The sequence below is a fragment of the Drosophila mojavensis genome, unplaced genomic scaffold (assembly GCF_018153725.1).
Source record: "Drosophila mojavensis isolate 15081-1352.22 unplaced genomic scaffold, ASM1815372v1 contig_81, whole genome shotgun sequence".
Taxonomy (NCBI): Eukaryota; Metazoa; Arthropoda; class Insecta; order Diptera; family Drosophilidae; genus Drosophila; species Drosophila mojavensis.
In genome coordinates, this window is record NW_025318907.1 from 5,776,612 (window position 1) to 5,791,010 (window position 14,399).

Sequence of the window (14,399 nt, forward strand, 5' to 3'; positions counted from 1 at the left end):
TTCAACCGACGCGTCGGTCGCTTCCTCATAACTTTTGCTCTATTTTTCTCACTGCTTCGTTTTGGCGGCCCGACTCGCGGGATCTCCCTGAAGCTGTGTGTCTGGGGCCGCAGCAGTGCGGATTTGTCGGATAACGCTGCTGCCTCGCTGTCTGCCGCCACGGCAACCAGCAGTCGCCGCTGTCAGCACGAGGCACGCGCAAATCCCTAATGGAATTCAGCTCCACGTCGAGGAGTGGGCCAGAGAGGAGAGCTAAGGGGCAATGCCCTCCACTTGGGCATAGCTCATATTGTGCGCTGAGTGAATCATAGGGATTAAAAACCCAAACCGATTGGGTTCAGGCTAATTTAATTGAATTATTATAAATTGCAATAATTTTCAATGGATTTTATTTTAAGAGCTAAAAACTAATTATTTTCAAATTGTAATGAAAATGAGTAGTTAATGTTTGATATAGAGATAATTAATATATGAAAAATGATATGTAAATTTAACAAATTCAATGCTTAATGCTTCGCTTAATCTTTTACTCATCTATTTTATGCTGCCCCCAAAAGTATGCTAGGATTTTTACGCACGTGCCTCATCTTATTTTTAATTTGCAGGCTGAAAGTATGCAATGGAATTATCCAAGTCATACGCAGTACTCCAGAAATCCCTTGCAAGTGGTGAGCTTAGTCTCTTATATAATAATGTTTATTGAAGCCATACGAGATACTCTACTAACCCCTTTGTGCTTAGCTGGACTCAAAATTCAACAAGTTGCAGATCCTTAGATAACAAAATCATTGCAAGTTGGCCCATAGTAACTCCCACTCAAAAATTCCACCCGGAATTAGGTTATTTGCAGTCGAAAGACTTGCAAGTGAAACAGTAAACCATTGCCCACTCTCCAGAAGCAATCTTCCATTTCATCTTTCTGCCCGATACTCAAGATGTACTTAAGAGTTATAGAAGCCAAATCTCGCCCATTTTCCCAACTGATGTCCCAGCAATTGAGTCGTATTCAAGTGTTTGTGGAAAAGCGAAAGTATGCAGTATATTTAATTCTCGCAGGCGTGAATAATATTACAGGGTATTTAAGTCGATGTGGAGATAACAGCAGTACATTTTACACTCTAAGCGGAATACTTTTTACAAATCTACAGCGGCGCGTGCCTCCTGGCTCCTCGGCAGTCAGCTGGCCTACTCATTGAGATCGACGCCCTCTCCGTTCACCTGAATGGTAATGTGGTCGCTGGCCTCAGCCTCGCCCCGCTCGCGCTGCGGGTGGGCGGGCGGCAGGGGTGCGGCACGCCTGGGCAGGGACTGCAAGGAGATCTCATCGTCCTGCCGTCCCATGAAGCGGCGTCGAGTGCGCGCAAAGTCGAAGGTCTCGCGCTGCCTCTGGCGCGACTGGGCATACGAGGCGTCCGTCAGCTGCTGCAGCGCCTGGGTGGAGCTAGTGCGTCGCATTGGCCCCGCCTCAGGCTGGGGCAGCGTGCCGGCTGCCGACTGCCGCTGGCGACCAAAGCAGCCGGTGGCATAGCGTCCGTCGGCGGACCGCGAACGACGCTGTCGAGCCGAGTCCCGGGCACTCAGCAGTTGCTGTAGGAGCCAATGGTTAGATGGCATCTACATACATCTACATCGATTTGCTGGCATTTACCTGCTGCATTTCATCCTTGCGCAGACGTCGCAGTCCCTGCTGCTCCTCCAGTTTGTTGGTCATCTGAGCCATCCAGTCGCGCGCCTGTCGCAGCGACAGCGAGCTCTGCGAGCGCTCTGGCAGCCTGGTTGGGAAGAGCATATCCCGGGCGCCCACCACGCTGCCGCTGTTCAGGACGAAGACGCGCGGGAAATCTATCACAAAGTCGCGGCTGCGTATCAGATCGGCCAAGGCGCTCGTCTGGATCGGCGCCGGTGACGGGATCACAGCCGTTGCCGTCTCCTGGGTGAGGCCGATCGCAGGAATCGCAGGAATCGCAGGCGGATTGGCGTTGCGGGCGTTCCTCTCCGGCTCGTACTCCAAGATGCTCTCCTCACTGCCCAGAAACTGAAACGAGAAGAGCTTGAATGGTAGCACCCATATACCATCGCCGAGGGTATCGATCGGGCAGCTCCTCTGGAGTCGGTCCATGGCGTCTAGCTACGGGTGAGCGGGTGGACAAGCGTTGGGAGCAGAGCGCGCGCAACTCAGGCAACTACATTGCAAACAAGCGAAAGCGTTTTTCAAATTCAATCAATTTATTTGGTCTTGAATATGCTTGAGTCCACGTTTGGTTTAGGTTTAGGTTTAGGTTTTAGCAAAAACTATATATACGTTCTATATAGTATAATTCGTATCTGTGTATGTATTGTATATAGGTGTATGTAGTACACATCTGGTAACTGTAATCGTAATAGTCGCTCTAACTTGCTCTAAGCTCAGCGGGCAGCTTGCGGGTTTTTAGTGTGGATATGAAACTGAATGGAGATATCAAGATGCAATTGGATTGAGTGTTCCCTCTGTATCTTTCTTTTTGTAATGATTGGCAATGGATCGCAGATATGTTTTATTGTAAGTGTCCGAAGCCCTGGAACTCATTTCTAAGTACATACATATTCACCTATATATTCGCACAGGTGCTCGCACAGTTATTTATGCTATAGATCCTCATCGAAGGGGATCGATCAAGCAAGCGATAACGCAGCGATGCCAGATTCTGATTAGTATGGCCAGCGCTAGGCCAGGTCCAATTATCGGTTATTAGTCCATTGAATGGACTTGCGAAATCAAAGAGAGAAAATTAAAATAAATAATATAACTAGCGGTACATTTATTCAATTTGAACAACTAAAGCTAAAAGCAAATACTTTGGCACCTTCGACATTATCTTAAAGTGTGTGTGTGTGTGTGTTTATGAGTCTTGTATGTAGGTATGTGTATGCGTGTCTGTGTGTGTGTGTGTGTGTGTGTGTGCGTAGTATTATTGACTAGCAAAACAGGCGCTGATTTTGCTACAAATGATGTTGCATCGAATATTACAGCTACTACGGCTACACGTTTTATGATTCATAATAATACATATACATAGTTAGAAATAGTTATTAGTTATAGTAGTTATTGTAGTACTCGTAAATATTTCTGTTTGCTTTTCTCTCGCGTAATTTGTTTTTCGGTTTTCGGCTTTCGGTTTTCCGGTTTGTTTTTATATCGACAATTGGTACGCTTAAATTTATAACTTAAATATAGAACTTATAGAACTCTGCATAAGTTTCGTGTTTTCTTTTCGCATTTCTTTGTTTTTGTTTTTGTTTCTGTTTTCTGTATTTAATGTGCGTGGATCTTCAGTTCTGTGTCTACAGACTTCGCTGATTAGAGCAATTACATTATCTAATTAGGGATGTTGCACTCTCCAGTTGGAGTGGTTAGCGTAGTTTATCCGCTCTGCTTTCTGTTCAGCGATTAAGTACACTGTGTGCACTGCTTCGCACTGCTTGCAACCGCTTGTTGGGCAAGCAGTCGAAGCACGCATATTTACATGGTAAGTACGCAGCACGTCGAATGTAGAATTTAAAAATTTAAATATGCAAGTATATGTAGGTTTATACGTAACTATATAGATACGAGGGTTACTTATAGATCAGTTGGGTCAGGCGACTTATACGTCGGTCACCTGGCGACTGGCAGTGCAAATCATTTGCGGCATTGTCGCCGGTGCCGAGTTCCGTCTGCCGCGCTCAACTGACCCGCCCAGTGGCTGTTGTTGTTGTTGTTGCAACTGCTGATGTTGCAGTTGTGGTTGGTAACTACTACTAGGACTACGCTGGTGATAGCTGATAGCACTAGGATTAAAGCTACTGATGTTGTGCGGTGGCAGGGCCACCACAATGACGGGCAGCCCCTCCTCGCCGGCACCTGGCCCAGCGGCAGCAGCAACACCTGCACCTGCACCACCAGGTGCTGCTGCTGCTGCGGCTGCTGTGGCTGCGGCTGCGGATGGCGCATTGTGCTGTGGACTGGGCGTTTGATAGATTTGGTCACCCACCACATAGCCGTAGAACTTGAGCACATCCAGCTTGCACATGGGGCAGGTGCGATGCTCAATCAGCCACGGATCGATGCAGTTCTTGTGGAACTCGTGCCTGGCGAGAGAGAACGAAGGAGAGAGAAAGAGACAGAGAGAAAGATACATAACTTAGTCAATTTGCTTTACCGGAGAGCGACTCATGTTTTACACTTACTTGCAGGGCAGTATGCGTATTATATCAGCGGGCTTGTAGGACTCAATGCATATGGCACAACAATCGCTGTCCATGTCCTTCTCATCGGTCATCTTGCCCGTCTTAGTTGGAATTTTCATAATGGCCTTCTTTGTCACTGAGCAAAGATTGCGCTGCAACATATATCATTCATTGTAAGTAATCATATCGACCACTTCAAAGTCAGGCATAGCTCACCGATTGCTGATCCTTTGCTTGCATGTAACGGAATCTCTGTATGTAGTAAAAGATAAGCCATACTAACGAAATAATCATCAGCACAATAAACGATATCGACACAAACAGAACCGAGGTGCTGAAAAGGATTAATTTGAATTAAATTCACTGTTATTATTATTATATATATATTAAAGCTGGGTGTAATTCGAGAGCTCGGGCTGAACTGCAAAATTGGTCACAGCCGGCTAATATGGGGACGTAGCTCAGTGGTAGAGCGCTCGCTTCGCATGTGAGAAGTCCCGGGTTCAAACCCCGGCGTCTCCATAGTAATAATTGACGGCTTTATTTTAAAATACATTACATACAGTTTCTAATTCAAACCCAACGATTGTCTTTTCCTTATTTTTTTTTAGCTTACACATGACTTGAAATAGATGATAGTACGTGTGGTACAAGGTCGTGTGAAAGCATTTTTATTGCTGTTAATAGAAAATAAAGCAGTGCATCCTGCGTTCGATGATAAGTACATCAGTACATTGTTCAGTGCTATAGCACAATTGTTGTAAGTAAGTCATTTTGCACATCATTTTGTATTGGGGACGTAGCTCAGTGGTAGAGCGCTCGCTTCGCATGTGAGAAGTCCCGGGTTCAAACCCCGGCGTCTCCAGCGGATTTCAGAGTAATTTTTTTATTTCACAATTTTAATTTTGTAATGTCTTTCAGATAAGTTCGCTGATCTCAAACTAAGCTTTCCTTGACTTCATTTCCAAAACTAGGTTGATCACTTCGCAATCAGCGTTAATAAAGCAGTGCATATTAATTATAAAGCAGTGCAAATAAATTGTTTTTGTTCACTTGACATAACTAACGCATTTTCCCCAACTCGTTCTCATGGGGACGTAGCTCAGTGGTAGAGCGCTCGCTTCGCATGTGAGAAGTCCCGGGTTCAAACCCCGGCGTCTCCAGTACAACAATTGGATAATTTTGTTTTTTTTTTCTACATTATTTTGATGTTTAGCTTACCGATTTAAGCTGCTGACAGATCGCACGCCCCGTCGTCCTTCAATTATGGAAATCGTTACATTTATTCCCTTATCAACAGTGCTGGCTAGTTCGAGTCCAATCGCTTGATACGTTATCACTGCGGCAATATTACCTAGAAAAGTGCGAATTTAGTTTGTTGGCTTTTTGAAATGAAAATAAAAGAGCTCACGATTCTTGTTTTTGATCTGCATTTTCTCCAGCTGCATAACCTGCTTATCATTGTAGATTATTACCCCCGCGGCGTTGTATTGATGCACATGCTTCACCTTATCCTCGAAGGTGCAACGGCCACGTCGCACCAGCGCTATCCATGACACGCCCTTCTCGGGCAGGGGCATGCCCAGGGTGCCGCGTATATAGGGTGTGCACGCGAAATCGTCGCTAATGTCATCAGCAGTGCTAATGTGTATCAGACGACCCGTCACATTGAGCACTCGGCCCTCGCCGTAGCGCGCCTTCTCCTCCGAAAACTCAATTTCCCTGATTATATTCTGGCTGTCCACATAGGACCAATTGAGGAAGGCGAAGTTGTAGAAGTCCATGGTGAGGCGCTCCTCGCCTATGCTGGTGTACGAGTGCGTCGCATTCGCCGGTCGAAAATATCGCTCCAGGTCCTGGTTGGCAATCGTCATGGCCGCCACCAAAGTGGTTGTCGTCGTGGTCGAGGTCAAGTGCGGCTGGCCCCCCAACAGCAGCAGTAGGCATGCCAGCAGCAGCATTTCCTGGCAGTACATAGCCGGGCCGGAGATCTATTTATTCCTTGTGTTCTTGATTTGTTTTCTTTTATTTTTCAGCTAACAGCTCTATCCGGTTCCCAATCGTTCCGTATCTCTAAATTGTGTGCAACATTTGCTCCTGCAACTGCGATGCTAACCAAAGTCGTTTAACTACTGAAACGATTAAAAACAAACGCAGTTAAGTTTCAAGAATCGATTCGTTATAAGCAATTTTAGGCATAGTGGAAGTCGCTGAAAACTGTGGGGCCGCTCGCTTAGCTAGCGATAAGCGGCCATATTTATAGAATCATATTTATTGGCAGCTCATGTTAAGTACTAGCCAAATTGATAAGGGCCTTATCACTCGACAAGTTCCTATTAACCTAATGAAAAGACCGAATTATGGCAAGGGGTAAGCATTTCACTGCTGTGCCAATACATGAATAATATCTCAACTGAATAGTGGATTAATGGGAAGCTTTAAGGCTCTATACATTTGAATGAACAAAGGAAAGATATATCAATAGATTTGTTTCAGATGTCATGGATTGTATATAACGGACTTGGAATAACTTAAGGAGCTGCTTAGTATATTTGAAGTCTACAATTGTTTTGCATACCCTAACTATTCTCATATTCCATTAATATATAATCTAATCTGTTATATATATTTAATTTAGACTTAAGTAAATCTTAAATTGACCAACATAATCATTTATATATATGCAAATTGTTTGTTTGTATAATAAAGTTAGTTAATTAGATAATAGTAATAGATAATAATTTAAATAATGGTATTTTCTTTTAGTCTTTGTGCACTTTCTGGTGTACGTAGACATTGATGGTACAAACATTATTAATATTATTTATTGTTCCTGTTGTTGCTAGGAAATGGATAGAAAATGGATAAGACCTTTAGGACTTTAGTTTCACAATAACTTGAGGTTAGTTCAGCACTTTATACATCTTACAGACTGTAGACATAAATCAAATAAAACTATATAGATAGCCTATAGATATTTAAAGCTAGTAGATCAGCGGATAATGCTATTTATTGTACACCCACTAGGTAGCCATCGAAATCACGGCTGCGATTTCGCTAAACTGTTAACAGTTTGTGAATTTATGAAAAACAGTTGTACACACATATTTATATAGCTCCTGGGTCATACACAAATCATATTTTGCGCCCTATGAAACTATGAAACAGCGAATTGTTCTGCAGTTTGAAGCAAACGGCGAATTCCTTGGTTTCCTGCATTTTTGGCCATTTCGCTACGCTGAAGGCCAATGCCACTGGCAAAGGCGTTGCCATTAATAATTCGCCCGTTGCCCCACTTGCCTCGTCTGTCCCCTGGCCCCTCCTCTGCCCTCCTCTCCAGCAGCTGCCCGCTGTGTCAGGGAAATGCAATGCATTTAAATATTTTATTTCGTGTTGCCAGGGCTAGCGCCAAATGGCATATGGGCGGCACGAACGAGTCGTGGGTGTGCGGCTGACACTGAAAAGTGGTTCGGCAAGCCACTAGCCAGCCACCAAGACCACATAAAGCGCCTGAGCTGCCTGCCAACCAGTTCCAGTTTTCCTTTCTTACATAAAGGAGACACGCGGCATCTGCTTGGACACCTACTTGTTTTACATAAAAGTAGAGATACCATACCCCACCGCCCACACTGTCTTCCCTTTTCGTCGCGACGTCTGGTTATAATAAATTTAATTTCTATATGCACTCAGTTTTCAGCAGTCAAAGTCGACTCGGCCAGCCGAACAAGAGAGCCAGCGATTCCGCCAATTGAATACAAAACTTTATTTTGACGCCTATTTATGCTCGCCTTGTGTGTAGTAAGAGTGTGTGTGTGTGTGAGACCCTCTCCCTCTATGTGTGTGTGTGTGGGAGTACACTTATTTAACCGTCTATAGCCACTGGCTGAGTCTATGAACCAACTTGGGCTGCGCTGCCTGCTTGAATCATATTGGTAAAGCAAACTTTCCAGATTTCATAAATTTGTGTAAACAAAGTTCAAGTTGCGAGCTCAAAAGGTTGCAGTGGAGGAACTTACTCAAGCGACTGTAGTAAGCGTGCCCACAGATGGAATCACAGTGTTTATAAAGAACTTATGAGAGCGAATCAATTTCATGAAGAGGTTAAACATATCAACTGGTAGTGCAGGGAGAAATATAACTAAATATTGCTGATATATCAGGTAAAAAGTAATAGTTATAAGACATTTCTGATTTCTTTGAGCATTCATATTATCAGCTGCAGTTCTAGCTGTCGCTGTAGCGCCCTTTTGCTTCGCTCAGATCTGGCCAAAATGTCTCGACGATTGGCCCAATGCACGTTTTGCATGCATCGTTGCATTTTATTTTATTTGTTGTTATTGTTGTTGTTGTTGCAGTTGCTCTTGGCATGTGGGCAAGCGGCCAGGACAAGGGCAGCGATCGATGGAATGAGGGGAGAGTGGGAGAGTGGGAGGGGTACACAGCCTTAATGGGGACAGAGTCACCGACTTGGCCAACAGTTGCGGAACGAGCTGTGTGCCAAAAAAAGAGCATAAAAAAGCAAAAGATGACAACAACAACAACAACACTGAGTGAGCACGCGGCCTGTTTAGGATAATGACCCTGAAAGCTGGTTGCTCTTGCTAGCAAATATGTGTGCAGTTGCATGTGTATTTGCCCCACTGTGCGCGCTGAAAATAAAAGTGAAAAATGGCAAAAATTGAATTTGGTATTCAATTTTTGTATCGTTTATTTATTGCTTTATTTGCTTGTGTGTGGGAGTTGTGTTTGTTTGTGTGTGTGTGTTTGTTTGTATTGCATCGTTAAAATATGCAGGGTGTGTCCATAAAGTGAACTGCTCTTCAAACGTATCGAAAGAGTTTGCTGAATGTAAGGTAGGAAAATGTGAATCGCACTTCGAATTCCAAAATTAGGTTGGGAAATATTTGTTTGTCACAAGAGAAAATTAAATCATATTTTGGGAAATCTTTATTTGTCACTTATCTAACAGCGAATGGGCGCTTCCTCATCTGGTTTCCCGCGCTAATTTCTGATAGTCTTTAACACCATTCAAATGCGTTTCTTAACAACTTGCTGTTGTTGTTGCTTTGATTGCACTTGTTGTTATTGTTTATTTATATAAAATAGTTTTCACCGCTACTAAATTACGTTTCGTGCATTATTTGGCCAGCTGCCAGCCCAACGAAGAGTTTTCCCCTCGCGCAAATAAATAAAGCGCTTTAATTGATTCATTTTCTCTCTCGCATTTCGTTCTTTTTATATAGAATTGTGCATTATTTTTAGTTTATTTATATTGCGTATTTATGTATTTTTGATAAGTGCATTGTTTGTTGTCTTATTTTTAGGTGACAAAGATAAGCTTTTTATTCCACAGGTGTTGCTATTTCAGAAAATATCTCGGTTAGCTCCCCCTCTTCATCGCTTTTAAGTAAATTAAATAATATTCAGCTCTTTTCAATGAAAACAATTTATAAAATTGCACATAAATCAACAAATGTCATAAAAACACAAAAATACAGAAATACGGATTTAAAATAATATAAAAACAGCTTTTCATAGTGTAGATTCCGTTAAATAAACAAAGAAATATTTTAAATTTGAGTGCAGACCCATACACTCATAAGTGCACTCACATAGACACTCGTCTGTGTTTGCGTATCGAAACGTGATTCGCAAAAAAGCAAAAAACAAAAAACGTGATACGCATGGATAATGGGTTTAGTAAAACGAGTCTCTGATAGTTGTTTGCATTCGCTTTTATCTAGCGCTCACTGTTTGTCGCTTTACTCGCTCAAAAATAAATGAAATAAATAAATATTTAATTTATGTGTTCCTCGTATGCCTAATGAGCAGACGCTTTATTAAATGAGAATATTCACGTGTTTATCACAGCCAAAGGATGCTCGAGCCAAGAGGCCAGTCAAACTGAGCTCAGCTGAGGAGGAAGTCAAATAGAGTTGATGGAAATTAAAATGTGATTAGCAATAATTCGGCATTTAAATTCAAGACATGTGCTGCACACTTAACTCATGATGACATGAGCAGCACATTCTATAAGGAAGAAGCTACGTAGAGGAAGTCTTGAGCAGAGCTTGCTGGCAGTCAATGAAGAAGAAGAAGCATATTGAATAGATGAGCTGATAGAGAATGACTAGGAGACACATTATCATTAATGAGATACGCTAAGAGAGTTTTAACTAAAGAGAAATTAGTGAACTCCGAATTCAATTTGCAATTCCTTAAAATATTATTCAACATATTATTTTCATATTGAACATGAAAATTGCAAAGAACTGACTAGAAAATAGCTTAATTAAAAAGACAAAGCTGAGGATAAGTTATACAATTTAATGTTCTGTAGAAACAAAGACTGGTTATACAATGTAATATTCCTTCATAAATTTCTTTCACATTGACACTGCTCGAAACGGACTAGACAATAGCTTCATTAAGGAGATACACTAAAGACATGTGTAGCTAATGAGAGATTAGTGAACTTAAGAATTTAACTTGTTATTCTACATAATATTCTCTCATATTAAGATCAAACAATATTCAATTAATTTCCAGAGGGGAGAGCAAGAATTGAATCTGTTACTGCTATATAAATTAGTATCATATTCATATATAATTTATTTAATTAATTTTTAAACGTGATGTCTAGAATTGAATTCTATATAATAGTGTTTTATTTAATATTTTCATATGAATATAAAATTTATTCATTTACTTTAGTTTCATTTGTTACTTTTAGTACTCATATAAAGCTATAGCTATGGCTTTTTAACTGAGATATATTTTTTTAATTAAATATGCTTACAAATGCATATCTAATTTTCTTCCTTAAAATAGTTTTGTGTTAATATAAATTGAATTTAGTTACTTGATTTGAATTGTCATTTAATCCAATTTTGTTCTATTAAATATTTTGATATTAATATAAAACATTTAATTACCTAAATATGAAATAAAATTTATATCAATATATGTATTTAATTACATGAATTAAATTGAATTGTAATATCAGATTTTGTTCTGTTCAATATTTTTATATTAATATAAAACGTATTAATATAAAAATATTATTATATTAAATTTGATTAGAAAATCATATTAATTGAACATGTATTTAATTACATGAATTAACTTGAATTGTAATTATATCCGATTTTGTTCTGTTCAATATTGTCATATTAATATATAATATCAATACAAATGTTACTTAAATTCATATCCAATTTTATTCTATGATTTAGTTTCATAGACTTCAATTGAACTTTAATTTAAACTAATTTTTTTCAATACATTAGTTTTATATTGATATAAAATGTATTTAATTACTTTTAGGATAAATTTCATTTTTTTACTGTTAATCAACAATCTGCGCACACTTTAAAGTGTACAAATTACAACGCTATTAACGATTTTGCGGAGAGCAAGCGCAGAGTTGGGCTTTTGTTGAGCGCAATTCCACTTTTCGCAGCCATTATTAAGCCACAGAAAGGGTAGGAAAGTGCAAGGGGGAGGGGAGGGCATGTATAAGTTATGGAAAAGTTTTTATTTAACATTTGAGTGATTTTGATGCGTTTTATTGCGCTCCGCTGGCTTTAATGCATTTCGTTGAACTCGACGCTAAACGCAACCAACAACATCAACAACAATCAAATTTAGCGAGAGAAATGACAGAAAAAATTACAGGTGTAACAGGTAGCACGGAAATGTGCACTGATTACGGCGTTAATTTATGCACTCGTCTAAGATGTAATACTATATATGGAAAATATTGTATATATATGTACATATGTATATGTTTATATAGGCAAGTATTTGTGTTGCCCTAGTGCTGATTACGTAAATCAGCAAAGGCAACAGCAAATACAACAACAAAGCCATCGACAGCAATTAGCGTGTTGCAAGCGCTAAAGAACTTCAACTGAACTGACTCGCCCTTCAATTAGACTTGCGCCATTTGGTTGCCAATGGAGCCAGTTGCCCGCTCAGAGGTTGCCCCCCCTCTGCGCTTTGGCGAACGGCCCCATCTATGCTAGCCCCACTGCAACAGACGCATTTCAATTTGCTAAACGATGCTCGTTCTCAAAGTGTTGCCAACTGCAGAAGGCGATTTGTTTATGTGTGTGTGTGTGTGTGTGGGTGTACTTGTAATGTCGCTGTTCACAATGGACTCGATGGGGCACCAGAGTCGAATGAGTAGAGTTACTGGGCTTACAAGTGATACGTCATGCGTCATACCTTGTGTAAGGCGTGGCTCCTCGTAGTAGCGAACCGCATCTAGGATCTATAAACGATGTGTCAGCACATTGGGGCTATGGACTCGATCCTGAAAGTACATCTAAGGAACTTAGAATAACTCCAGTTTGGCAGGTTCCAATCAGCACTATCGACTGGAGCTCTAGAATTGGCCTTTATGGGTGTTTGACAATTTTGACAAATATTTGTTTGTGTAACGTCTTTACATTTTTTGTTATCAGAATAAAGATTATACGTAAATTGACAATTTTTGCTTAATTTTCAATTTTATGATATATTTAGATCGGCTCAAATTAGTTAATTAGCTTAAGCACTGAGCTTGGTTGGAATATGCCCTTTCTCATGTCTCTTCCTCACTTCGATATTTCCACTTGGACCATGACTCTTGTCTCGTCTGTCGACTGTCAGCTGCAGCGAGCCAGCTCAAGTCGAATCATGTCGTCGAGCGGAATTGGCAAAGGAGCAAAACTTTCAAGGCTGTCATGTCGATTGCACTCGTGTCCGAGGGATTATATTGGTAATTAAATGCGAAAAGAGGCAAATGGGGAAATCGAACCACAACTCGCATAAAACTTTGCCCAGCTTTTGCATGCTGCTCGTGGCGTGAGAAATCGAGTTGGACAACTTTCTGTTAGAGCGTCTCCCCAACTCTTGAGTATTTCTCTCCTTTTTTTTTCCCCTATTTCAAACATAGTTTTGGCAGTTGAGTTGTACCCCATATTCAATTTGTATACGAATTTCATATTCGTTTTATTCATTGCCAGCATCACTCGATACACACTCTGTGGTTGCTTTGCCGGCGATATTATCTTTCGGTTATCGAGCTGCTCGCAGGCTGCGTTTGTCGATGACGGCCGCTTCTGGTTTACTATCGGCCAGTGACAATTACAAAAGCCACAAACAAATGAAATTAAGTAATCACTGGCCATAAGTTGTAAATCAAATTTCATATGCCATTTCATATTTATCAGAGAATATTTTCTGTTTGTTTTTCGTTTCCCTCTCTCTATGTATTTCTATTAGTATTTCTTGTTTGTATTATGATAGTGGCACAGAGAGTACAGTATGCATCCCTCTCTCTCTCTCTCTCGCTCTCTCTCTCGCTCTGTCTCATAAGTTAACTGGCAGAATGCTTGGCACCTTGTTTCTTGTTTCTTGTCGCTGTTTGGCGACTGCTGTTCCGCTTGTTTGCATATTGCAACATCTGTGCAAGCGAAACCAATTTAAAACATACGCCACCACATGCTCACACTCTCACTCACACTCACATGCAGTCACACCCACACTTGCCTGTAGAGACCTTTTTCAGCATACACATAGTGGCTGCTAAAAATATCCAACCGCTGCCACATTTGTTCTACGCCTGTTTCGTTTCACGTCTCATTTCTCATCGCTCGTTTCATTTTTCCTTTCGAAGTGCACTTCGCCTTCTGTTTTTTCGTTTCTATCCTCGGCTTTGTCTTCGAGTTCTCCATTTCCAGCTGAATCTGGAGGCCTGCTGCACTTGTAACTCCTAATTGGTCACATATTTTGCACATTAACACTTTGATCTGTGGCAATTAATTAGTTCAGCTTAGCCAACTTTCAGCTTGAGTTAACTAAGGACGACAGCTCTTCAAGGATTACTGCCAAATATATTCGAGTCTTTGCAATTCACTTAACTTCAGTTGATTTCCTATTCCCAAATGCTTATCATTTGTCTTGCAGGGCCGAGACAAGCATTTCCGTGACCCACATAAGTTGAGAGGAAAAACCATAAGAGAAAATTGCAGCTGTAAAGTTCATCTAAATAATGCAGCGACTGACAGGAAATGTGGACTCGGCTCTGGCCGGGAAGAAGCTCCTCAAGTTGTTTGTATTATTTTGACACAAATTGAAAAAACGCTTCACGCTCCAGCAAGGGCCAACTGAAAAGTTTAAATGAACTTGCTGAAACTTCCGCTTGA

General features: G+C 40.9%; 1 protein-coding gene and 3 non-coding genes across 8 annotated transcripts in view; 3 read left to right on the forward strand and 1 right to left on the reverse strand.

The window, feature by feature from the left end:
- Positions 1-1,013: 1,013 nt before the first annotated feature.
- Positions 1,014-14,399, reverse strand: part of LOC6580832 (protein goliath) — a 45,008-nt gene continuing 31,622 nt past the window's right edge. The window contains exons 1-8 of one of the 5 annotated variants that reach the window (XM_002006598.4): positions 12,436-12,681; positions 5,618-6,335; positions 5,428-5,560; positions 4,423-4,540; positions 4,207-4,358; positions 4,011-4,107; positions 1,649-2,035; positions 1,014-1,587 (exon numbers count right to left, since the gene is read on the reverse strand). In XM_002006598.4, coding sequence (XP_002006634.3) covers positions 1,186-1,587; positions 1,649-2,035; positions 4,011-4,107; positions 4,207-4,358; positions 4,423-4,540; positions 5,428-5,560; positions 5,618-6,182 — 1,854 coding nt within the window. In that variant the 5' untranslated portion in view covers positions 6,183-6,335; positions 12,436-12,681 and the 3' untranslated portion in view covers positions 1,014-1,185. Of the gene's footprint in view, positions 1,588-1,648; positions 2,036-2,768; positions 4,108-4,206; positions 4,359-4,422; positions 4,541-5,427; positions 5,561-5,617; positions 6,339-12,435; positions 12,682-14,399 lie in introns of those variants that run through there. The other 4 variants (XM_015164440.3, XM_015164441.3, XM_015164439.3 and 1 more) reach the window with 4 other exon arrangements.
- On the forward strand, positions 4,657-4,728 carry Trnaa-cgc. The gene has a single exon. It is a non-coding gene; the product is annotated as a tRNA-Ala (tRNA).
- On the forward strand, positions 5,000-5,071 carry Trnaa-cgc. Its single transcript has one exon. It is a non-coding gene; the product is annotated as a tRNA-Ala (tRNA).
- On the forward strand, positions 5,298-5,369 carry Trnaa-cgc. The gene has a single exon. It is a non-coding gene; the product is annotated as a tRNA-Ala (tRNA).